Source organism: Haliaeetus albicilla, chromosome 13 (genome assembly GCF_947461875.1).
Source record: "Haliaeetus albicilla chromosome 13, bHalAlb1.1, whole genome shotgun sequence".
Classification (NCBI taxonomy): domain Eukaryota; kingdom Metazoa; phylum Chordata; class Aves; order Accipitriformes; family Accipitridae; genus Haliaeetus; species Haliaeetus albicilla.
Genome location: NC_091495.1, coordinates 28,005,517 through 28,032,649, shown reverse-complemented (window position 1 = coordinate 28,032,649; position 27,133 = coordinate 28,005,517). Strand labels below are relative to the sequence as shown.

The window sequence follows — 27,133 nt, the reverse complement described above, 5'->3', positions numbered from 1 at the left end:
GACTAGAAGGAACTATAGTGTCTTTTAAAGGTATTAAGGAAGTTTGTAATATCATGTTGAATCCCTGTTCATTAGATAAGACTGTTACAAAGAAGTGAATAGTATTGGGTCTATGTCCCCATTTACACCGCCATTTAAGGTGGCACAAAAACATGTGTAAACTGCATAAATGCAGTGCATTCTATGCAGAAAGGATCTAATATACAGGCATTTAAAACAAAACAAAACAAATACATTTCATGTAAGAAACCTCTCTTAATTTGGTATTTTCTCTTACTGGATGGGGTTGCTGCCACTTATTTCATGAACATCAAAACCAATTGTTGCCTATGTGTTCGTGTTCTCTAACTCTCTCCTTCTCCTATGAGCCTTTCCCACTGCAAAACCCTACTTCTCTCCTATTTATGTTTCACCTCACCCTTTCTATCTAAATAATCCTAAATTCTACCCATGTGTTCAAGCTCTCTTGTCGCCTTTAATATTTCGATTTCCTACCAGTATCTCTTGAGCTATTCCAGAATAGCTTCAGCTGTTCGAGTTTTCAACTACTGGTTGAACAAGAGGTAGCAAGTGCTGGGATGAGTTGTAACCTACATATGTGATTATTGACCAAGGCTTTAGGACCTGGAGTCTCCAAGCATGCTTGCGTGTTTGTAAATAGTCTTACTGAATTCAATTGGACTATTCATAAATCAAAGCTTTTTCTGTAAGTAATAAAGCATTATGTAGATGTATATATTGATACAAGTAAAACACAAACCAGTAGCACTAGGAAGAACAGTGTATCAAAGCAAAACATGTTTCTGTCTTCTACACATTTGACGGTAAAGAATGGTATTTGCTGGCTTCTGATCATTCTAATTGTTTCATGTGGTATGTGACAGCAGCTTCACAAACAGACAGGTAAGGGTTTTTTTCTATGTGAATATGTTTGGAAATATATAATAGTAACATTTTCTAACAGGGATGGTATTTTTAATGATCTATGTGAATAAATGAAAAACCTGACAGTTTGGAATTTATGATTTTTGCATAATGTTGGATGTTGTATGTATATATATGTATGGGTCAAATTAAGAACTGCTTTGTTTGCATATTGAATTAAAATCCATAGAACATGAAAAGAGGAGCTTTTGTACTTAGTACAGGTCTAAAAATGAAGGATATTGACATGTGGATTCAGATGTAGCATGGAACAAAAACGCAGCCAGCCATTGTCCAGGGTAAATCAGTGTTTCAAGACAGAATTATTACAGAAGGCAGCTCATAAGCAATAGATTACAAAGGAAAGAGATGAACTTGGGAGGATGTATGTCTAACAGGTCTGAAGGCTATTGAAGAACATATCTACTGTGGAATGCAGGGGGATTTTGATTGCAAGGGTCAGAAACAAGTATGTTTCTTGGAAAGAGTGAATTTTAGAAATAAAAATGTCTTGGATGCTGTTGCAGGATTCCAAAGAATGCTTGTTAGAAGTGAGAAAAATGAGGCAGAGACTTTATTCTTTTGTCTATGTATGTGTATTTATCCTACTCACTGAAGTAATGATTTATAAACCTTAAAATGTAAGCATGTCTCCCTGCAGACTCTAACATCTCTGAAGAAGGCTATGTCAGAGTGAAGTTGCAGCTAAAAAAACCTCTGCTCAAACAAATAGGAATTAAAAATAATTGAACAGGAGGCGCCACTTGTGTGGAGGCAGAGAGCATGATCGTGAAGTGTGCTAGACAGGCCAAGAAAAAATGAGTAGTGAAGCATAAAAGCACATGTTTTAACATAGTAGGACCAGGCAGGAACCCTAGTGGTTGTCAGTCTGGGAAGCCCTACCAGAGTTATGATCACCTTATACGTGGAAGCACTAGGAAAGTCATGAGACTACTGAAAAAGTTTTGTAGATTTCCTGAATAAAACCAGTAGTTTTTAGGTGAAAACAGTAACTTGTATTCTGCTCCTATCATCCATGGAGTTTGCCAGTATTTGGCTTGCTTTATTTATTTAGGAGGAAATCTACATCTACAATACTAGTCAGGAATATTTTTAATTGCATACTTTTGCTCACAAAATAGGTGTACAAAGTCCTGTTTTTCTGAACATAATAGAAATAAACAGCAGTAGCTTTCTTTTTCACAGTTTTTGAACCCCTCTGAAAACTCCTGTGTAATACAAAGCATCATGTGCTTGCCCTCAAAGCCATGTAACTGTTCTGTTTGTTGTATAGTAGGCTAGTAAGCTCCTTACTCAGATTTTTTTCTGTCAACCCCAGGGTAAACTTTCATGCATGTTTTCTGTTTTGATTAGTGTTAATATTGCCAGCAAATGTCTTCCTCTACTTCCCAGATATTGCTGCAGAAAGGAGCACTTAATTGCTTTTTTGTTTTGTTTTGCTGGAAGGAATGCATTGAGTACAGTTACCAAACTTAAACAAAACGTGATTGACAAGAAGCCAAAGACAGCCTTAATAGCAGCAATCTCTCTTATCCTAGAAGAACCATAGATCAGGCTTTTTTCTTCTACTTCAGTCACACTAGTTAGTATTACTTGCGTCTTTGCTTGAAAACTGCAAATTTAGTTTTGTAGTTATATGGATTTTTTTCAGTAAATTTGAAGATAATTGGTAGATTTTTAACATTTTACTTGAGTGGTGATTAAAACATGCTTCCATATTATAAACTCTGATCCTTGTCTACAGCTTCTTTTTTCCACTTGAACTGATGGATGAATTCTTGACCTCTTTAAAAGGCAGTGGATGCTTAGCATTGACTTCATCAGAATTAACATTTCATCCAGGATGTTTAATGGGGTTTGATTTCATACAATCCTAATTCTATTGTATTTCTGACATCCAAGATACAGCAGTTTCCTTGCCTTTCCCTCGACCTCGGACCTTACCCATTCCAGCTGCAGCAAGAGTGCAGAAGACTCGGAGACCCCAATTCTAACACAAGCAGCACTTTGCTCCCTGTTTTGTCATTACAGAGAGGAGCATGTCTTCCTCATTGGAGAGGGGAGTCTTCTCCTCATATAGGGCACAACACAGGGTCTCCATTGTGCACTCTGATACAGCAGGTATACTTCCTTGCAAACTGATCTTTTTAATCTGATAACTTTCAGAAGACATGCTTTCTTTAAACAGTATGGTTTTTTGGTGAGAGAAAGGTTAGGTTATGAAAAAGCCTATGAAGGATGCTTAGAATGTATTTTTAAATGAGAAACATCAGCAAATATGGATCTGTCTTTAAATATTAAAATATTTATGCAGTGGAACAACCAAAGCCAGTATGCTAAAAACATTATTTTAGACACTGTATACACATCTCATACAAGCAGATTGATTTAAATTGTGTAAAATAGTTTTATTCAATAGCAAACTTTTTAATGATAATTTAAAGTAATATGTAATTTATTGTTTTTGTAGAACAGATCCACTCTCCATAAGTGAAAGCCAGGTAAATTTAAGTTTGAATGTGTACTTTGGCCTTATATCTTAATTTAGCTCTTCTCAAATTTTTTTTTCTCATTTTTATGGAAAACAATTTTGACACAAATTCAGGCTGAGTAATGTCAGACCAACCTACTATTCGTTTATTTGAATTTGTGTACTTGTTTGAGATTTTTTAAATGTGTGTGGCATACAATGAATCTGATTAAACATTCCATTGGTACAGGAAACTAATATAATCTTGTTTATAAATTTCCTTATTTCATAGCATCTGCCAAATTTAATATAAAGAGATGGTAACATAAATTATTTCCTATCTCACCCCCTCTTTGACTGTGAGAGAGATTGTGGTCATGTGGGGAAATACAAAAACTTTAAATAGTAAAAAAAGTGTCCTTGCTGACAAACTGAATTCATAAGTAGTTTGCAGTCTGCTAAAAATGATTGAACTTCACAGCTGCGGAAGCAAGCTTATATTCTCCCTGTGCAAGTTATTCTACTCAGCCACCTCTGAGCAAGCAGCTGTATGATTACTCAGCTTGCCCTATTCTAAGGATGGATTGCAAAACTTGGCATTTTGATTTGAGTAGATGAATAGGAAACTGCAGGATGCGAACTGTAGGATGTAAACTTGCAGCATGTCAGCTGTTTTATGATAACTGCCTCTGTGCACATCCTTACACCACTATACTTCGTGGTAAAGGTGGTGAGTTTGCCTCACTGAATGATTGCCCCTGCATGTACCGTGAGATGGAAATACCAGGCGTTTGCTTTCTTCCTGACTGCAAGAGCAGTATATCAGCGATGTGCCAGTCATGGAAGCATACATGGTGCACATTTAAATGACAGCTTCGTAACATTTCCTTGACAAGAAACAAGTCCTGTTTTGTTTCAGCAGTGAGTAACCCCTCTTCCTTTGCTGCAGCAGAACAGGCTGTATATAGCTGCATAGCCCACAAGAGTGGAGAGAGACTGAGGAAGGATTTCTGAGGGAAGTATGACAGCTTCAGAGGACAAAAAATTCTTCTACATAAATTCTTACTCTTTCTCCCTTTATTTCTGAGAAAGGAGGTGCTGCTTCCCTCAGTTGTTGTTGCCTGTTCACATCAAAAAGAAAGAGTACAATACTAGCTTGCAGCATATGCTTTGCTCAAGTTAATATTGTTATGTTACGTGTTGTCACAAGAAGAAATACTATCACAGTGGTAGAATATTGGTGTTTGTTAAAAAACTATCAACTTGTGTCTCTTTTTTACTTGTTAGAAGTTATTTTTGTGGATATATGATTCTGAAAGTGCAGATGCTTCCGAACTGAACCACACTGCAATTACTCCATCACAAGTACGTTGAAATGATGCCACTTAAGAAAAAAGTTAAAATGCATGTCTTGTGAAAATTTACCAGTTGAAAGTGGAAATGTCTTATTGAAATATACTGCCTGCATACATCTTTACTGATTTCCTTTTACTGTGTTACAGAAAACAAGTTTGCAGGGTTTTCTCTCCTGTTAATACTGCAACAGTAACACAGGTATAAAGAGTGAGGTGAAACCTATTGTCTATTTCATAGAGATAGAATAATTAGCAAGTTTTAGTGATTCAGTCAAATTCTAGTCTTTGTGAAAATTATATTAAGAAATTGTAACTGGCAGTAATGTGTGACAGTTAAACAGAAGTCTCTTTTCAGATCTCCTCATGCACCTGCATAGCAAACTGTTGCAAAAAGGTTTAAGCAAAAGCATTGTGGAAGTCATGATATGTGATAAACAGGGATGACAATTTACTGGTTTAATTTAGACCTAAAATGTGACAACCTATGTACAAGCTGATCTATACAGATAGTTCTCTGGACTGAATGGAGATTTATTTAAGACATTATCTGACATGGATTAGTTGCAGGGATTAATAGGTACAATAAATTTTGTTAGGAATGGGTTTCTGACCTAAACAAATGGCAGAAAGTGATTAGTCTTTGGTACAGTATCTGACACAAGGCATGCATGCATGGGACCACAATTTATTTTAATATTTGTTATTATTATTATTTTAAGTTGCCATCATTATATCTTTTAATTTTGTAACATTTGTTACTATCTTCAAGATTAAAATGAAACAGAAGAAAAAGGTAGCAATATTAGTTGTATTGTGAAGGCATTTTTGTTGTTAGATAACTAGATGTTAGGAAAGTGGTTTTGTTTTCTGTCTGCTGCTATGGAAAGCATGCAGAGAAAACTGAACTTGGCTCTGACTGTTGTGTATTCTGAAATGTCTAGATTGAGTAAATATGATTTCAATGGTATGTCATTGTTTAAAAATTTATTTTATAATATCAAAGCTTATTACAACTTCAGAATTTCAAAAGAGAAATGTTGTAATAAACAGCTTTACACTAACTGGACAAAGATGTAATTAATAATAACCTTTATTTTACTTAAACAGTGTTCTCAGATACTCAGCAGGCTGGTTTGGAATTTGGGGCAGGAACCTGTTGTTCATACCTATTTGAAAAAAGAAAAGTACTATTCTCAGGAGCATCCAAAATTAGGGTATGGTTTCTGTTGGAGTTTTTTTGTGGACTGCTTTTTAAAATAGCTACACTTGCAACTCTACAAACAGCTGTTGATGAGTAGGGCCATGATGAGAGCTGCTGATGAGAGCTGTTGATGAAAGGCCCATCTCTGAGCCTCTTTTTTCTACTTTGATATAACTTTGTGCTTCAATAATAATTTTGCCATTTTTCCTCTTCTTTGAAGACAGCTTGTCATCTACATGTTTAGCTGCCCTTTGTTTCATTCACCATAGTACTTAAACTTATGCAGGCCTTTCTGTCAATCATAAAAAACTAACTACATGTAATTGTTCTACTTCATATGCACAGAAGCTCATGGAGTAGAAAGCAAGATCAAAAATCACCTAAAATTTTTACTGTAATGAATGATCTTTGAGTCTTAATTGTCAAGTTGTAGGTATCAGCTCAAAGTTCCAACATATCCCCCCATTCAGGTATGCCATTCCTGGAAGTTCAGGACTTGTGTAAGGTGGAGCGTTGAATACCTCATCCTCATTTAGAAAAGAATCTTGGACAGATACCCTTCCTTAGCCTTCTCTAGACTTCTGAGTGGGGGTTGCACATTTTTACTTTATGTGCTATTTCAGACAGAATTTCAAAAAAGAAGTAAGGTAGCTCAGGCAGAATAACATTCAGATTCAGTTAAACTGCTTCCAGTGTCTCTGCTAGCTTGCTTAGGGTAAAGTTCAGGTATTTGTGCAAAGTACCACATCTTAGACATTTTCTTTCACCTGTTGCTGAAGAATTCAGCATTTTCTGTGAATCAGCAGTGAACTATACCCTTGATAAGCAGTAATAGGGCAATGGCAGTAGTAATATGGTTCTAAACATACGTGATAAAATAATACCAAAAGTATTAATCCTTCTTTTAATGCTTGCTTATATTACAGTCATGCTTTGACTGGAGGTTTGCATGTTCTGTATAGAAAATAGGACAGCAAGGAAGTGGTTGGAAGGTGAGGGAAAAGCAAAAGGGATCCCGGAGCCTCCTCATACTACAGCACCCACCATCAAGTGATGTTCATAGGAGCTTTTTTCTTAGGAACATCATAGGATTCCAAAGGATGAATTATTTTCTTTCTTTTCACAAGCAACTATTGTCAGTTTTCTTATAAATAAATAAAGGGATTGTGGTAAGATTTTGGTGACTCTGGACAGTCACAAAAAAGGCAATTCATGTATCCAGACAAACCTGACATTTGAAGAGCTTCCTGAAGCAGTGCCATCCCCTTCAATTCCTGTTTTTTCTGTGCTGGGGCCCCTGATGAAACTCTTCTGCACTGTTATTTCTAGTATTTTGGACCAGTAAATATTAGAACTAATATAAGGAGTCTGATACTGTCAGTTGCTCTACTTTTATCACTGCTTACTGCATTTTAGGGCAATTACTTCTTTTCCTTTCTAAGAGTATGTAGTATTCACCGTATTTTGCAGTGTGACATGAAAACACAACAGGTCAACAGTGACAAAAATTCACAGTTTTTATTTGATTACGAGTTCATGAGAAAATAGAACTAACCAGTAAATAATAGTGATATGAACATACAGGAGTTATGTGCAGCAAAGGTATTTGTCAACAAGTTTTGTGATCTGTGAAGTTTTATCCTACAAAGGCTTTCAGTGAAGCTAATCCAAATATATCAGCTAAATTTTGTCATGGGGTAGTAAGAATGACTCTGGGTTTACATTTTACAAGGGGTTCTCAACTGTAGATATTTCCTGCAGCACATTCACCATCTGACCCTTACCCATTTTACACACTCTCTTAATGCCAATTATAAGAAGTTCACTACTATTCTGTGACTTTACTTGCTTTTTTTAAAGAGTTTACTCTCAACATGTAATTAATGCTATGTATTATACTGCAAGAAATGAGTATGACTTTTAATGGGATATGTAGTATTGTTTATGTAAGTTTGGTTTGCTCTCCCTCAGTCGTTATCCATTGTACCTTTCTATTTTTTCACTAGATGGCAACATAGCAACGCTCCATATCAAAAGTTGCTATAACCAGAGGTGGGCTTTTTCTATCGCATTTTTCACAGCAGAGCTTAAATAATTCACCCCACCCCTCGAAATGGGAACATATGCGTTCTGGCAATTTCAGTAAATTGTTTCTTAATGGTGTGAGTCCTTTCTGTCTTATTAACTGCTGCTTTTTTAGACAACTGAAGTGCAGAATAATCAAGTAAGAGAAAATAAAATTGCTTTATAAAAAAAAGTCTTTTTTCTTCCAAATAAGGAAGAGATTCTATTGATTCATCTGAATCATCTCACATATGCTTGGTTATTTTGTGGAAACACCATTTATTGACACCAGTGGCACTTATGTTAGCATCTACAAGAACAGAATTTGCATCATTTTTGCCTTTCCAAATATTTCATTTACTGAGATAAGTCTGGAAGTTAATACATCTGTTGATAGAAAAACACTGAAGTAAGTTTGTAGTGAAACAACTTGTATCCAATAATCATATGCAAGAGTGTCCTTAGCATCCCTCTTCAGAGCACTGAGCCCGTAGACTAATTCAAATTCTAGTCAGACTGGACAGGATGCTTATCACTAGACAAGGTATGAAAACTGAAATTTCAAACTCTGTTTCTCAGGAGACATATTTTCCAGTGAAATGAGAGAAAAAGAAACAAGACCAGTCTTAACTGAGCTACCAGCTTCTTTTGCTTTTGGAACCTTGGACAGACTCAACAGTTTTGCTCAGTATTTGGTAAACAGTGAGAGGCTCTTCGGCTTCTTAGGTCTCTGAAAATCAGCAGCAGCTTCTCAGGAAACAAAACAGTTTGTAAGAATAGGAATAGATTCTGTTCTGCATGACATTTTCTCCAGAAGCCTAAACTAGAAAGCTTATATTCCTCCCAGGTCTACTTTGTACTGAGCTGAATTTTTCAATTTTTAAGTTTCGGTCAGCCCTGCTATATCCTGATGTAGTGAAACAGAACTGTTTGGGCCTTGATATTTGAACAAGTTATCTTCTTCAGAGATGCCGGCCTTTTGCACCCCATCAGATCCATTATTATCCTTTGTATTTAATGAATGAGTCATATTATGCCAACTGAAGTTAGGGAATTAATATTGGAAAGCTCTGCAGCTACTATTAATTTGAAAAGTAACAAAAATCATTTCTCTGTCTTGATTAGCTTGCATTATCCACACTCTGTTTCCTGGGAGTGTTTGTCAAGGAAACCATTTAAGTTTCCAACTCACTCCAGACTTGATGTGTTGGAGCTACTAGAGCTGTGTTCATATCAATGTATATCCTAATAAAGTGACAGTATGCTATGTACCTAAAACTGGAGGACCACACAGATTGTTGATCTCTGTAAGGAATCCATCGATGAATGGATTAGTAAAATTAATTAATAATTCTATGGAATACACTGAGCATGGGCAAGTGAAGCATATAAGCATAAGGATATAGAATTACATCATGTGATTTGTTATTTTTTGTAGGATTATCTATGTTAGTTGCTCACCAAGCATACTAATATTTCTGCTTTCAGTGCTTAGAATATCTGCATTAGGGATGCATGTGTAACTGTCAATGTGATGCACGCACACACACAGACACACACTGTAAGAAGCTAAGAATTCTTCTTCCCAAAGACTTAGAAATTCCCAAGATTCATTACTATTTCTGTTGTCATGTTTGCTAGTCTGCATGATTTACAATAAGCCTATTCCTGCACATAGGTTATCTCTTTTCAGCCCCATTTTCTCTTACTGCTTATCAGCACAACTCTTGCTGAATTATCAGTGGCCCTGATCATCATCTGCAACGTGGCTTGGTATTAGTTTCTGTTAATCCAATTTCTTCTCCACATTCCAAGTAGCTCAAAGGAGGTTGTGGGAAGGATGGGGAGAACGTGTCCTCAGTAATAGTGAAAGTTGTATTACTCCATGGAGTTACAATGTTACAACCATTAATTTTTAACTCCAGATACTATCTTCTCAGCCAGATCTTTCAGTCATGTACAGTTCTCAGACAGCACTGAGATAGGAATATGCCTGGTTTGGTAAATTTAGAAGTTAAAGTCCAACTGCAGGCAAATTTTGATCTTTTTCTCCATGATTTCTTTTCATCATCTGTCTTCTGGAATTAAAACAGAAGTTGGAAATAATTTTGCACCACTGAAGGTGCAGTTCTTCTAAGAATGTGACATTAATCATGTAGTTGAATTTCTTTCAGTCAGTTCAACTGACTGAAGTTTTCAAGTCTGTCTGTTGTTTCTTCCATTTCAAGATTATGAACAGTCGATATACCTGCAATATCTGATGACATCATGGCAAAAATACATGGAAAGCCAACAGTATTTCAGCAATGCTTTGTTCTAGATACTCCTTCTATAATTCCAAGACCCAAACAATCACTTCCTAGCAAGGAAAATTACATCTCACTCTGTTTCCCCCAAAATAGCAACCTCTCCCTTAAATGGTCTGCATGTTTTCCAAGAACAAGCAGTTTTACTATCAAATTTCGGAACGTGCTATACAAATTATGGATTCAACACTTACATAGAAATAAAAGTTCCCTCAGATGCTTTGACCCAAGGCCTAAATAACAATGTAACTGATGTGGCTCTAACACATAATGGAATCATATTTTTAATAAATGGTACTTTTTATAAACAAGAAGCTAATATTATTTTTTTAAACTTGGAGTAGAACACAAGCTTCCTGAAAGTGAAATAACTGCAATACATTCAAGACATTGGTGTTCATCTGTCTATCCAGTGCAGGTGGCTTATCTGTAGTTCTCATTTGACATTTAAGATACAGATTGTCTTCATTAAATGTCTGGATGAATCTATTTTAGATCTACTTTGCATTGATGTAATGCTGGGTTTAGAATTAGAAATGACCAGACAGCAACAAGTTTATTTAAAGAACGTTTTGAAATAAGGTCTGCACATTGTCTGTGGCTCTCACTGCATGAGCTCATGCAGCCATATGAAATAATTTTTAGGATCACAGCTTAAATTTGTAAATGCATTTCAGTGAAGCTCTCCTAATTACATTAGCTGAAAATGTATCCCAAAACATCTTGATTTCTTAGTGTACATCCTGGATATAAACTTTAAGAGAAGTTACTATTTATCTAATTGCCATTTTTTTTAACAGGGTGGAAAACAATTAAGTACTTTGGCAGCATGGACATCTTCTGAGGTTTATCTTGGATATAATGAAACATCTAATAACACAGGCGATACAGCAAACTTTGTGAAGTTATTAGATTTTCCAAACACTGCTTCTTTATCTGGAGAGGCTGTTAGCTATGACCCAGTCCCATCTGAAATTACATTGTTGCTGATCTGCAGTGGCTGCAGCTCCTCCAGACTTTTTTTTCTGGCAGTTTATAATGAAGACAGACAATCTGGGGGCTTAAGAAATTTTTACTTACCTGTTCCTTACAGTTCTGTTGAGGATGATATACATAAATGCAGCATTATCATCTGGGCTGCTGCAAGATGACGTGAGTGTTTACTACACTTAGAAAAGCAACACAACTAATGGATATTTTCAAATATCTGGATCAAAACTTTCTCCATCAGAAATGTCACATGGCAGCATTACTCACCAGATTATTCTTGGATAAGTATACTATATTTTAAGTACTTATTAAGTATTTTTTTTAATTAAGTGGTAAAGTAAAAGAAATTTCAAGTAAGAGATCATTGAAGATACCTTTTTGTAAATGACAGTAGTAGAATAATACTTATTCATTTCATTGGTCTGTCAAGAGTGAAAATTGTTATTTTTAGATGGACAGACATACCATGAAGAGAGTTTGCAAACTAGTTATTTATTCTTCAGGTATTGTTAACCTCCATCCATATCAGTATGATTCTAACCTGCACTCCCTATTCAGTATGATTCTAATGTGAAAACTCTGGCTTTCATCCTTAGCATTTGTTACAGGAAGTTAACTTGATGGTTTTTGTCCAATTCTGTTTGACTAGGAGTTTAATGGCATGATAGCTCTCAAGAGAAGGTGACTGAAGTATTACAACTTTTTCAGTACATCAAAGAGAGATTATTTTACAACCTTCTAACTTTAAGGCACTCGCTTTCAGATTATAATCACAGCATCATATTGAAAATACCTGGAATTCCCAAGTAGAACACAAGTGTTATTAAGAAAAGTCCTTTTATTCATTATTGCAGCCTCAGGAAACCCCATCAAGTCTTTTCCCAAGGTATTTGCTAATCTTTAGTTGGCTGTTAAAGGATAATTCAACTAAGCAGGTACCATTTGCTCTACAGACAATGGTATGTCTTTTTTACTACTTGAGTCACCTGGTAACTGTACCAAAGTCTAATCTGAGTCCATCTCTATGAAGTTTGGAGTTCAGTGGAGCAGTGCTGGACACTACTACAGCCATATCCTACAAAATTGTTCATGAAACTTGAGAGATCTTATTCTACGGTTTTGAGCTGTTGTTCTAATCAAAAACCCTTCTGAGTGTGCAGGATCATATGGAAAAGCTCTCTCAGGCAAAATTAGCCAGCTCCAAAGGCCACAATAAATTTCATTGGGACAAAGCTTGCAAGATGAAGCTATCAGGCTTACTGGACGCTCACTCTTACCTACTGATGCATCTTATGTGACATAGAGGATGGATCCTAACAACATAGCCTGGTGATGGCTTGAGAGCTGACCTTATCATTGGAAATATGGCAGCAGCTGAGAGACTGCTTACAAAGAACAGGAAGCATCTAGGCAGAGCATGGCAGAACTGCCAGCCCAACTATTGCACGACTTTGGTAAACTGGACAGCTGAGCTTATGGTGATTTGGTTTGCTCATTCACCTCTGTATAAAGGTGGTCACTTCAACCAGGGTGAAAAAAAAAAAAAAGATCAAGGCACTAACGGTTGCTCTTCTTCCATGTGGAATGGTCTGGAACTCATTCAAAATTTCAGCCATATCTGAATTTCATTAGAGTTAGGAAATTAATTAATCTCTGCTTTTTCTTAAACTCCCTGTAGTTTCAGGGCTGAGTTGGACAGCAGACATCTTAATCTGAATAGGACGAAATTATTTAGACAAACTCCTCTTTCCTTCTTTCTGTAGCCAGAAGAATGAAAAGCACAACAAACCCCTTACAAAGCCTGTTCAGCTGAATAGCCCCTCCACGGTGAAAGTGCTTTCAGAGATTAAGGTATACTACTCAGAGCTTAAAAATGTCAGACATCACAAGCAGCCACTTGGAGTTCCACCTACAATGCCATTGTAAAAGCATCTATGAATGATAGTGTTTCTTAGAGCAATCTTTTTCTTAACATACGCTAACTCCATATTAGCTCTGGATATGAAGGGGAAGCTTCTTGTTATCACCATTAGTATGGTGGATTATGTATACTGTCAAAATAAAATTAAAGGGCTACTTAGCATTAATCGAAGTTCTTTGAGATGCGTATGCCATATGCCTATTCATCTTCTATCTCTCTCTGGAAGAGGTCCTCATAGAGCTGTTTAGATATAGAATTATGGGGTTGAGAGGACTACAGAATATATGGTGTGGTCTCCTTTATGTCCCTATGTGCAAAAAGATGAAGCATGACCATGCTTCATGAATATTGCTCAAGCCATATGGCTTCAAGTACTAACAGCACATGCATCCAGAGTGGCAGTGTGCCTATGGGGATTATATCTTCAAAAACTCCAGCTAGCGCTGAGTACCTTCCTATTTTCTCAGAAAGATTCCTGTATCTGAAATGTATACAGTTACCACTGGCATTTCATTATTACATAAAACATTGTGCAGTATATTAGTATTTTAGAGTAGTTGATCATTTGGTGAACTAGTTTGTCCAGTCATTGTTTTATTAAAGACACTGGTATCGCCCCTTCCTCATATGAGATCATACATGGTAACACTACTGGAGTCAGTAGATTGAAATTTATACAGTCATTAAAAGCAAATTAAGGAGTTTGCCTTCCTTCCTCAAAATAATGCTCCTTATATCTATAAAAAGACCCATCTTCTATCCCCATGACATCCAGATTCTTAAGCAAAAGAATTCCAGTTGACAAAGGAAATGATCCTGCAAGATCCTGTGTTTTTTTCTTCTTTTTTTTTTTTTAAGAGAGAGTGAGATTGAGAGGCAAAAGATATGTCTGTCAGCCACTAGGCATAGTGGATGAGGGAAAGGCTGTGGGTGTTATCTACCTTGACTTCAGCAAGGCCTTTGACACTGTCTCTCATGGCATACTCCTTGAGAAGCTGGTGTCTCATGGCTTGGACAAGTGTACTCTTCGCTGGGTGAAAAACTGGCTGGATGGACGAGCCCAGAGGGTTGTGGCGAATGGGGTTAAAGCCAGTTGGCGGCGGGTCACAAGCGGTGTTCCCCAGGGCTCGGTGTTGGGGCCGGTTCTGTTTAATATCTTTATCGATGATTTGGATGAGGGGATTGAGTGCACCCTCAGCAAGTTTGCAGATGACACCAAGTTGGGAGGCAGGCTCGATCTGCTTGAGGGTAGGGAGGCTCTACAGAGAGATCTGGACAGGCTGGATCGATGGGCTGAGGCCAATCGTATGAAGTTCAACAAGGCCAAGTGCCAGGTCCTGCACTTGGGTCACAACAACCCCATGCAGCGCTACAGGCTTGGGGAAGAGTGGCTGGAAAGCTGCCCAGCAGAGAAAGACAGTTGACAGCCGACTGAATATGAGCCAGCAGTGTGCCCAGGTGGCCAAGAAGGCCAACGGCATCCTGGCCTGTATCAGAAATATTGTGGCCAGCAGGAGCAGGGAGGTGGTTGTTCCCCTGTACTGGGCACTGGTGAGGCCGCACCTCGAGTACTGTGTTCAGTTTTGGGCCCCTCACTACAGGAAAGACATTGAGGTGCTGGAGGGTGTCCAGAGGAGGGCAACCAAGCTGGTGAGGGGCCTGGAGCACAAGTCTTATGAGGAGCGGCTGAGGGAGCTGGGGCTGTTTAGTTTAGAGAAGAGGAGGCTGAGGGGAGACCTTATCGCTCTCTACAACTACCTGAAGGGGGGTTGTAGTGAGGTGGGTGCTGGTCTCTTCTGTCAGGTGGGTGGAGACAGGACAAGAGGAAATGGCCTCAAGTTGCAGCAAGAGAGATTTAGGTTGGATATCGGGAAAAATTTCTTTACTGAGAGGGTTGTCAGACATTGGAATAGGCTGCCCAGGGAAGTGGTTGAGTCACCATCCCTGGAGGTATTAAAAAAGCGAGTGGACAGGGTACTTCAGGACATGGTTTAGTGGGCATGGACGATGGTTGGACTCGATGATCTTGAAGGTCTTTTCCAACCTAAATGATTCTATAATTCTATGATTCTATAGCTTGTCCAAAGATTTCTCTTTAACTTGGGGATGTATATGAATGAAGTACATCTAGATATCATATGAGAAAGATAACAACTATAAGAAAAATGAATTTGAAATAAATACAGTCGTAATCTTTTGTAAATTTAAATTACACAAATGTGTATTCTTGCTGCTTTTCTTCTTACAGACTACTTTGGGAATATATTGATAAAAATGAAAAATAACATCTTATTTGCTGCAAGAACTGGCTTGAAAGAATTAGTAAAGCTTCCTGTGTGGATAAATGGAAAGAAAAACATGGTCCTTTAATTGAATCTATCTGCTAATGTATGCATGTTATTAATTAATGGTTTGAGAATATACCACCAGACCTATCCTTTGGAAATTGAAATATTTAGCTCTACATTTAGCTCTGAAGATTCTTGCTCAATTGTAGCTTTTCAACACAGCGTGATTTGAATGTCTACTATTTGAACATGGGAGATGAGGTGACATTTTTGTTTCTGATAGCTTTTGAGGAAAAGGTCGCTATAAGTACATCTCTGGAAGTCTCCAGGCCAAACGTACTACAACTAGAAAAAAGCAGCAGTTATGAAGTTGCTCATGGAATCTGTGTTAAAAATGAGGTAAGGTTGGGTTTTTTTTCAAGTTTCTTTCAAATATGAGTTTATTTCCACTATATTTTGCTACATATGTTGATTTTCTGCTGTATTTGGGCAATATTTGGGATAGTCCTTATGTGTATGTAGAAGGAATGGAGAAAGGCTTCTTTCCACACGCATTCACTGCTGTTGAGACTGTGCAGCAGAGTATATGCTCACATAGGTCCATGCAGATTAATTTTCTACTGATATAGCTATTATTTCCTTAAAACTATAAATCAAAATAGCATATTAACTAAGGTCAGCACTCTAAATTTGTGTATTAACTACACAATTCTGCAATATTAAGAAGATTTCTTAATAAACATGAACAATAAGTCACATAAGCTGGAAATCATCTACCCAAATTTAGGCGTATGGAACACACTTAAATATCTCTTAAGTGTTTGTCAGCTTTTCATCTTGTTTATCTGCCCCGTTCCTGCTGCGATGTTTCATTCAGGTGTCTAATGATCCAAACATATCAAAAGTGTCTCTCTTGTGCTTGAACAACCTGCTAATTTAGATGCCTACACCATATTCATAGCATGTTGTGAAGCAACTGCCATTTTGTAGAATTTAAGTCCTGTTGCTCTCTACAAGCTCACCCTTTCCTAAATAGCTCAGAAACAAGGCTCCTTTATCAATTCCATAAAGGAGGCCCATCCACTAGTATAAAAACACTGACCTAAGCATGATTGTTTTGGCAAGGTTTAGGACAGGTCCTGGACTAAAGAGAGAGGAAATACCAAAAGCAGATGGTGTAGAGGACAGGTCACGTGGCATACACCTCATCCTTCTAGATGCAGCATTGTGATTCTCACTGGTGATAGAGTGGGTAGATTGTTTCCAGCTCTATCTCAATGCCATGATGTATCTTTGCAACCTTTCTTGAGACAGATTAATTTCCAGTCATGTCACAGACATCACTGTTTTCCTCTAATATATGTTAGAATGCCTGATCATGTTGTGCAGAGTGTGTTCTTATTGTGTGTGGCAATGTTGTTGAAGGAAAATTGTTGTGGTCTTAGGAACTATTTCCTTCACTGTGTGGTGCCTATGAAGAAGAGAGAGTTGAGGAGGTAGGTAGCTATATAATTCTGCTGTCCAGTGACCCTGGCTCTTTGATCTTCCTTTTTTTTCCTTTGTCTTCCTCACTTTCCAGCTCCCACCCTCTCTCAGGGAATTGTAATCCTCCTCTCTTTGCTTCTTCCCCATGGGAGGCTGAGAATGGGGAACTGGCTGCGGTGACTGAGTGCTGGAGTGTTTGAAATAGTGACTGATTAGAAAAAAAGGATTTATTTTTTCTTCTGAAGCTGACTGTGGAATGGGATTGGCATTCTGGTAGAGGTGACGAGGTAGCTACCATGCATATGGTAATGTCCTCTTAAAGACACCAAGTTGTTTCACTACAGCAGTGTCTGCAGTAGAAGCTAGTCATTTCTCTTCTGTGACATGGAGATCTTCAAAGGAAAGTGGAATGTGTGATTCCAAAAAGAAATTATGCCAAATCACTGAGGGTGTCTGTATGAAGCAAGGAAAAGACAGGAGATAGGAACGAGGGTGCTGAATTGTGAAGTCCTTGCAAGTACACTGCAAGCATGACAGGGCTTTTATTTTCCGATGTTTCAGGAAGGAGCTGCATTGGTAGGATGAGAATAGATCTCTCGGGCGCCTTTTCCAAAGAAATCTGAAGAGTGTAAAACTGCTGAAAGGTTCAAAGAGCACAGGCTTAGTCTTTTGTGCTAGGACACTTGTCTCAACTAAATGAAGGCTCTTAGTTTATGGGATGTATCGACCTATAGTTCAGATATCTAATTTAGGGTAGGTGAATGCCAGGTACACTGTTTGGGCAACCTAGAACCACATGAGTAGAGAAAAGATTCAGCCTCTCACTTAACATAGGTACTGTGAAGGACCCATTTGTATGAGTATTACTTATTTTGTAATAAGTTCCAGAAGTGGAACTGCACAATTTTTTCCAATTCCCTAGACATCATGAAGATATCCTTTATCTCAGTAGAAGCGTCACTGTGGTTTAAAGATTTTTATTATTGTTATTTTTTATTCTCTTTTAGACATTTACATTTTACCACCAAACCAACTATACTTTAGAAGCCCATTATACAAAGGCGTTGTGAGTATCAGAAAATTTATTCAGTACATGTTGAGCTGATAATGTAGTTTTGATAAGTGGGAATTAAAAATCTCATCAGTACTACACTAACTGCCCTGACAGTTATTACATAAATTAAATAATATAGTTAATAATGCTAAAGAGAAAATACTGCTTGTTGCTGTAATACATCAAGAAGGGCCATATATAGCCCACAATGGACATAAGTTACATTAGGGAAAGCAAATAAAATATTTATAAAATATAAAATAGATAATCCTGTTACGTCCTATTGACAGAAAAACCATGCACATTTTACCTAATACATAGATTCATTCTAAAGTTTCTTTTCACTGTTTGTTCCAGCTGACAGGCTTTTCAGCATTTATGTTTTCTTGGATGAAAATACAGCTGTTGAAAAAACCTACATCCCCAGGTTATATTCACTGATGAGGATCTGCGGTTGGAGATTAGCCTTACATTCCACATATAAACTATGAGCTATTCTTCCTAGAAAGATGCACAGGAGAGAGTACTGAGTGTGGCACATGACTGAGCCACCTCATTCTCTGAAGAATATGACTTCAGCTACTGTTAAAATAAGCACGTCAACATGTAGCCTTAGTACAGTGCTACGGCAAAGGACCGAATGGGATTTTTGTATATATAAGAAAGAGAATATGAATAAGAACTAAAAAGGTCAGCTTGCTTCAGTGCACAGTGTTGATAAAGCTGAGATGAATATATTGGTGTCCAGTTCTAATACCCCCTGTTCAAAAGGAATGTAAAAATACTAAGAAGGCTTTAGGATCACAAAAATTGTCTAGTTAGTGAAGGAAAAGGTTTGCAATGTGATGCCTAAGAAATCAATTTGTTTCATGTCTGATAAAAGAAAGTGGCCATTGCCCTCAACATTTTTGTAATGCTTGCAACTCTGTGCAAGAAAATGTATGTAATTTAATCTCAGGCTTAAGTGTTCCATCAGGTATGCTGTAGGAGTTAGAAAGGTATGGTTTTCCCAGTACACAATGGCCAAATTACTCTCTGTGAGGTGAAGGTGTGTTTGTTTTCAGTCTCCTTTGAAGCATCAGTTTGAGCACAGATTAATATATCAGACTACTTGTGAGAGTGTTATTCCACGGATGCATGGGTTGTTGGACCTCATTCCTATGTTTAAAATTAATTACTGTTCCCTGTTATTTCAGAGGCTTCAAGCCTTCATATGTCACTGTCATCAAAGAGACTTTGTTACACAGCTTTGGTTTAGCAGCAATTTAGGATTTATCAATATTTTTGAGAAAGATCACAAGATTGGGTTGTATAATTTTAATCATCAGCCAATTTAATAGAGTGAGTTGATGGAATTTTTTACAGTCAAATTTGCAACTTAGTTAAAGATTTGAAATGGCAAGGATCACCCAAAACTTACAGCAGGGTTGCACACAGATGGAGGTTAAATCAAATCGCACACACGCATAGACAGATAAAATGGTTCTGAACCACACAGGCAGGCAAATAGTTCTGAACCAAACTGCCAATGCACACACACAGATAAAACAGTTCTGAACCAAATTTTACACACACCCACACACACACGGAGGTTAAGCTATGATTAAAATTTCTCTCTCGTTAGTTTCATGAATTACTCACCTTTATGTGCTGGCATTCATCAAGGGACAGTCAGTGAACCTCGCAAAATCAGGCCTTTAAGTCCTCGTGAAATCTTCGCCAGACAATCTTTCAATCCTTGGGAAATCCACCCCGAGAGGTGTCCCAGTGTCCCAGCCCAGGGGAGACACGGGGTCACACAGCCTGCTGCTGTCCTGGAGAGCTCAGAAGGTGTCTCCTTGGATCACTATTTATCGGGTCTCAAGATGTTTGGCTTCAGTCTTTATTTTATATTCTGGCCACAATTCTTATCAATCTGATACACAATTCAGGCAGCAGATGGCCCAGGTGTGGCCAGAGTGCCTGATGCTCAACAGTCGCTGCACTTGTAATCAAGATAACAGCACAATGGAGGTTTTCCCAGAGCATGCATGGCTTATCCTGAGATCTCAGAGTGACCCAGGGGGCTGCACCACCAAAGTCCCAAAGTAGTCACCTAAGAACTGAAATGCTTTAGTTAACTAAATTTACTGTGCTTTCTTCAAAAGAATTGGGATGTAATTAAAATGTCCTGACATACTCAGAAAACAAAAGTAGATGCCTAATAGTCCTAACTACTGTGATTTGTATGCTTTACTATAAGCTTTCATTTATCTGTTCCCATATTACACTTATATTTTAGAAGTTATTTTGCCAGTCTCATATGTCCCCTTAAATTGGTCTGACAATTGGTAATGAGCTCAGACTCTGTATTGTGTTTTATTTTGAATATCTTCTTTTGCTTTCCATCCAAGACAAGATTTTCACATTTTCAGTTAGGTGAAGTATCCAGCCAAAGATCTTGGCAAATGATCCGTGAAGAAGGTTAAACACTCCAAATGGCCATTCTTCTTTGAGTTCATCTTTGAATCGGCAGTACTGCAACCCATGTTAAAATCACTGGCATTGGAGCTCTTACGCCAGGATTCATTCCTTTTTTTTTCATCCAGATACTCATTCATTTAGCAGGTATCATCAGACATTGATAATGTCACCTTCATTTTGTTGAGGAAGCCCACCATAGCTTTAGGATACCAGATGATTTTAAAACCTTCTTCAACAATTAGCAAAGACTTTATACTTTGCTGAGCTCTCCTGCAGTCTTCTGAATTCTTCTACCAAGTATCACCCATGAGGATGTCACCGCCAATGACTGAAACAATCTTAAATCTATCAGGAAATCTATCATTGGCAGGGCCCTACATCTTGCACCCCCATCTCCAAAGATACCAAGTCTTGGCAGAGAATACCGTATTTCTCTTTAGCTACAGTGGTAATCACCTGTGCCACTGATAGTAACAGTGATACATAAAAAAGCAAACGTATTTTCAGTTTGCACTGTGTACTTGGGGAGAAGGACTATAAGGGACTGAATGCCTAGTATTAGTACAGGTATTCCTCTGCTTCCTTCTAACTCAGATTTGCAAATTTATCAAACCTACTTTATGAGCAGAAATTACTTGTGGTTCCTGAGATAATTCTGCTTGTATTATTCCCAAGCACCTCCATGCAGTCAAATCTGGTTGTTTTCAGGCAGGTAACTTCCCTAGTCACTTTTGTGATGTGAATCCATCTTTGAGCCCTTCATTTAAGCATGTTAGAGTATTTCAGACTTCCTCCTCTCTGCTCCCTCCCCTTAGCATTGCTGTTCAGTTTCTCTTTCCATATCAGTTCGTACCTGTAATGGTGGCAGGATCCCCGAAATGTCTGTGTGGATACGCCATTCCATTTTTTTTCCCTCCATCCAAATCAGTCAAAATGGATTGCTTCTCAGCAAGTTACAGCATTCATGCAGCTGATTTTAGCCCAGGATTCAAGGACAAAGGTCTTTGCCTTAGTATACTGGAGTATAGAGCCATAAAGACCCCTATATGCATCTGATGATATCATCACTATGCCCTGCATCAAAGGACAAAGTAGCCTGATTATTCTTTTGTCAGAAATGGTTGATCTTTAGAAGTTTTGAATCAAGCTTCCAATTCAACTCTAATATTCTCCTTCAAGGAGTCCTAAAAATGCTAGTGAACAAACCTCGCCATTTCAGAATCTGAGATCACAGAAGGGAAATACAGTCAGCTGTCTTCAGTACTGTTTGCAAGGACCGATGATTTTCTGAAATTGATTTCTTTATGGAAAACTACAATAGGAGCAACCAGCTAAGTGTTCTGGTTTAGGGCTGCCTGAGTCAACAGGCTCTGACTGATAGATTTCAGCTTCAGTGCTACAGTAAGTTGTCTTATGCCTTTCATCTTATCTCAACACAAGCCAGACTTCTGCAAAAAGTGAATTCAGATAGGATGTCTGTAATTCTACTTATTTCCATCTTCCTAATTCCAGATTCTACTGCACCTGTTAATGGGTTCAATAATAAGCCCAAATCTCCCACAATAGCAATCAACCTCCCACGTGAAGTTGACTTTTCTGCATTTTACAATATGGTTTGTCTGCAAACTAAAAAAATCTTTCATCTGTTCACATTTTCTAAGCTGTCTTCACTATCTCACTTTAACTGGGCTTGTGTTTATCTATAAAGACCTATTTCACAGTAATCATTAATCCATCCTCCCAAAGCAAAACTTATTCTAGCATTCCAAGAGAACTAGTCTGGAAATTAACATTGAAGAATGTAGTCTGTCCTTGGATAGCTGCTGTATTATTAAAAAAGTAACCAGGAAGTCTAATAAAGTCAAACTTGTTTCTCTGGAATCAACAAGTATTTAAAAATTACAGGCTGCCAGGACTGACTCTCATAGTCCCTCAAACATCCACCTGTAATACCACAATGATACCTGTATTAGTACAGTGAGAGTAAAATGGGACACTGACATTGTAGGTGATGTGATAATAAAATAAGAAATAATAAGTAATAATAATAGGTGCCTCTTGCCTCCAAATGAAATGACATTGATACTGCTCCATTTCATTTCCTTGGTGTTACTGATTTATTTCAAAATAAATTCTAACACAAATTCCTGGTTTGGGCAGGGGATTCCTTTATAGAGAATTAACCAGCAGTGTTCTGTCAGTTGAACTGCAGCATAGCATCTTTGAAAATGCATGTAAATTGCAGCATCAAGTAGGCGCTGTAGCTTGATAAGGAAATTTGAAAAAAAAATGCAGTAACAATGCTTCTCAGATTCTTATGAGCAAATCCTGACCCACTGCCAGGAGGATTTCACTCCAATTCATATCCTTCCAGTTAACTGACATCACATAAAATAATATAAACATTGTCTAAGTAGAAAGGCAGAAGAGAGGAAGTTCACAGTACAGTACTGATGAAAAAGTGTCCAAGAGAGTAAGATATGAAAAAGTTTGTGGACAAGAAGGGAGCCATAGTGTTATCAATTAATATGTATAGTATGATTGAAATAACCAGGGAGCTGCTAAAGTCCTGTGTACAGCCCCCATCAGTTAATATTTAAAATAGGGAAACAATTAGACATGATTTAGGGTTTAGGGACTAACTATTAGACAATGGGGCTTTATGTTCATGTCAGAAAAGGTAATGGATTCTGGTCTGGTCAATAAACCTTGAAGAACTGCTTGGAACTGCCAAGATTAGGGAAGAAGTAGGTAAAAGGTAATTTCTACAGGGGAGATTGCGACCACTGTCTCATTGACCACCTACTCAAATGATACCATCTACTCAAAAGAAGACAATGAAGGAAGAAGACAGAGTCTGCACACTAATTTACATGAGGGGTGAAGAAGAAAGAACCAATCATTCAGGAAAATAACAATGAATATGTATTAGTTAAGTGTATAAATGTGAGGATTTTTGAGACAAGGGTGTGCTGTCTTGAGACAGGCACCCATTGATGCACATCAATGAAATCAATTTGAAAATACCTCGACTCTCTGTGTTATTGGCTTGCACACTGGGTAAATGAACCCTGTTTGTGGGACAACAGTAGTACTGAACCAGTATGCAGAATTGGTGCAATAGTCATTATTCCCATTAGTAGTGACCAGACTCCTCAAAGTGCATTGACAAGGTTCATTTCTGGAAGGTTTCCTGGGTAAACAAAAGTTTGTATTTTTTTCAGGTATCTTCTATTTATGTTGACTGCTCTCCAGGAAGGCCTATTGTTGTTGAGATGTAAGTTTTAATCATTTATTTACTTCTGGGTAACTAGTTGAAATAAATGCTGACATAGTGGTATTTTTAGCCTCATACATATCACTTCTTAGATTTATAAAATGTTTCTTTTGCTGCATAAAGGCATAAAAATAATTAAAATGTTTATCTTTTAGAATTATGTACAGACTTATATAGCTTATAACTTCTGAGGAAAAAAAACTAGCAAAATTTTTTTAAACATAAACTATCCAACTTTCCATAATATTATCAATTCTCATTATCATCCCTGGGAAAGCCAGCATAATGTAAGTATCCTTTATCCTGTCTTGGGGCAGTGGGATGGAGAAGATGATCTGTGGTTCGTTCAACCTTATTTTCCTGTAACTCTCTGAAATGTTCAATCCATGATTGGAAGTACAGTATTATTAACTCAAACTTCATTCTTGTACTGAGACTTCTGACATATCGAAGAGTTCAGGAAAGTAAAAGCATAACCAATAGATCTCTTTTACCTTTAGAATTAATTTGAAACTAGCCTAAAATTCATCCCCAAAGCCAGCTTTTCATATTTTCTTGAAAAATTCATATCCTTAGAAAATTCTGTAACATCCTGAAATTATTGGGAAAGGGTTTTTTGTGAATAGAGTTCAGAATACCAAAATAATAGATGAAAAATTATTGTACAAATAATGATAATTCTTAAAGCATAGAATAATGAAAAATCATTTGCATGTTTGTGCATGAAGTATTAAATGAAGCTAATTTATACAGATTATTTTTTTCTTTGTCTTTTAGATCTGTAGATGTCATCTGTGAAAAACATAATTTCACTACCTACAAAACACCTGGGTAGGACACTGTATTAACAGCCTGAAGAAGACTAGGCATTTTGGACATACTGTCATATGAAATAAAGTGCTATATTTGAATATATATCACTTAATATAAAATGAGGCTGTTCTGATATTAATGTTCCTACCATCTTTTTCTTTTGTTACAGTACAGAGACAGTACTTGTGAACTTAAAGTGAACTAGTATTCTAAGTATCTTCTACCAGAATAGCCTGATTGAATCAATGCAGAAAACTATTGAAATATTTTTTTCTTTTCTGAGATTACTCTCTGAAATATCTGCAAAAGCATTATCTGTACCTGATCCTAACAGGTTGATGGGCATTTGCTGTAGTTCAGAGTTTCACCTTTGTGCTGTTAAATGAACAGTGTAAAGAAACTGGGGCCTGTAATTTTTCTGTTATCTAAATTTTTAGTTACTAGTTCTGGGCAATGCTGATAGCAATAGTTGGCTACAAATCTTTAGAAACTAGTGTCGGTTTTAAGTTGATTTTTAATAACATAAGAAGTTTAAACTGTATAGTGGAAACACTTGCTACTTATGTTTGTAAGTCATAGAGAAGAGTGGCAGGTTGAAATGTTTCTGTCTAAACAATTGACATTATGTTATATCAAGATAAATAAAAATAAGAGGTTTAATGATTGTTAATGTTTCATTTCATTAGGAAATTTCTGTGGAACCCAACAGATGAGGACCAGGTAAGAGTTATAGGTTCTATTCTAGTTAGGCTGCATATGAAAAAGAGAAACAGAGTGCGACATTCAATATCTGACTAAAACTTCTCCTTTTTTAGATAGCCTATTAAGACTGGGGTAAATACAGTTGCCTAATGGAACTTCATTGTGAAGAGTATTTCCAGCCTGTTACTTCCTTGTAAGTAAACTGCTGATAAGCTGTGAGGCACAAGGAAGAGTTCTACCAAGATCATGCAGGGATGTGAAGCTGCAGAAAGCATCCAAGTCCAACGGCAAGAGTAATGTTATCAAATCTTTATGTTCCTTTTCACACATAGTATAGGACGCTTTGGTTTCAGTGGGTATTGCTGCACCACATCAGTGCTGTAATTGCAAGACACCTTAAGATGCCTTAGGGTAAAACGTCTTGTCAGCATACTGCATACCTGTCTTACCCTCCACAGCGGCAGCTCAACATGCTTACTGATCCATGCACAGTTCTGAATACAAAGGCTGTTTGTGTGCTTGTGCTCTTTTACTGGGATGTCACATTCCACACGTTTTACAGATATGATGGTGATTCATATGTTAGAAATGTTGAAGCAAATTTTGTATTATGGGAGATGAAAGGCAGAACTGACTATGGGTACACTTCATTAATGAAAGAAGTAAGCCATCTGCTGAGAATGTAGTTTAAATGTTTTATGCATAATGGCCTACATGCAAAATATGACTGTTCTTACACATGCTGAGAACTCTTCAGTCTGAATGGATGTATATAGCTGCATAACATTTAAACACTTCATATACTGGACTTAACATCATAGACTATTCAAAGTTATGCATGTGGGAGGTATCAAAATAATACAGTAAACAGAAGAAAAATGTGCCCAATAGAATATAGTATGGGAAATGAAACGTCAAAAATCACTTTGAAATTTCAGACTGCCTTCTCTCCAAAGAGAAGAAAAATTATATGCACTAATCCACATGGTCATCAAAAGTAATTCTTCCTGATCTATTTATAATTAAAATTAGTACATTGCTTCCTTTTTCAGTAGGATGGCAAAGGATATTTAAGCCAGCTCCTCATGTACATATAGTGTTACAGGAACTTTGGTAGCCTCCTCTGACAGCTCAATTTATGAAAGAACTCTTTGACACTCTTCTATGTATACATATACAGCTATGCTGGAGGTTTGGACATGATCCTACTTAGTCATTTGCAACCCTGACAAATACAGCCATCTCTTAAAGATAAGTAAATCAAATATACTGAAGCATGATGCCACATTTTCATGTACCATACTTTCAAATGATACATATTTAAAATTCACATTTTTAATCTGTTGTTTTGGGTTTTTAAATTTGTGTTCTTAACAGGCAGGTTGTCTGTATAAAGCACAGTCTTGGCCCATGATGCTTAAACAAAGTAAAAACTCTGCATTGGATAAAATATGGGGACCACAGGTATGAAAATGTATGTTTAGAAATAGCTGGTGATAGCGTGAATAAAATCTATTGTTATCTTACTTCATATTCTTGCATTACTGATATCCTTGGAGGAGGAGGGCATGATGAAGCATTGACAGGGTGGAATAAAGTTTATATGACAATATTGCATTGGTCTAACCATAAAATGATCTAAAAGGATAATTTTGTGCTGAAAATACATTATCAGCATTGTTAGTTATTATATTGCAAGAAAGGCAAAGGTATCACTTAATACTCAGTAAAGCATTCTTTGTGGTCAACAATAGGAATAATTGAAACTCTTGTAATACAGAAGAGTGGAACACAAAGAA

At 37.2% G+C, this 27,133-nt stretch overlaps 1 protein-coding gene across 1 annotated transcript; it reads left to right on the top strand.

The window, feature by feature from the left end:
* Window positions 1-868: 868 nt before the first annotated feature.
* On the top strand, window positions 869-26,860 carry CATSPERE (catsper channel auxiliary subunit epsilon). Its single transcript, XM_069801334.1, is given in 13 exon segments — window positions 869-903; window positions 3,416-3,446; window positions 4,703-4,780; window positions 5,878-5,984; window positions 10,672-10,759; window positions 11,142-11,437; window positions 11,439-11,496; window positions 11,498-11,616; window positions 13,095-13,182; window positions 23,767-23,819; window positions 24,597-24,650; window positions 25,319-25,352; window positions 25,745-26,860. Coding segments are annotated over 13 exon segments (1,317 nt in total). The 3' UTR covers window positions 26,021-26,860.
* Window positions 26,861-27,133: the final 273 nt, after the last annotated feature.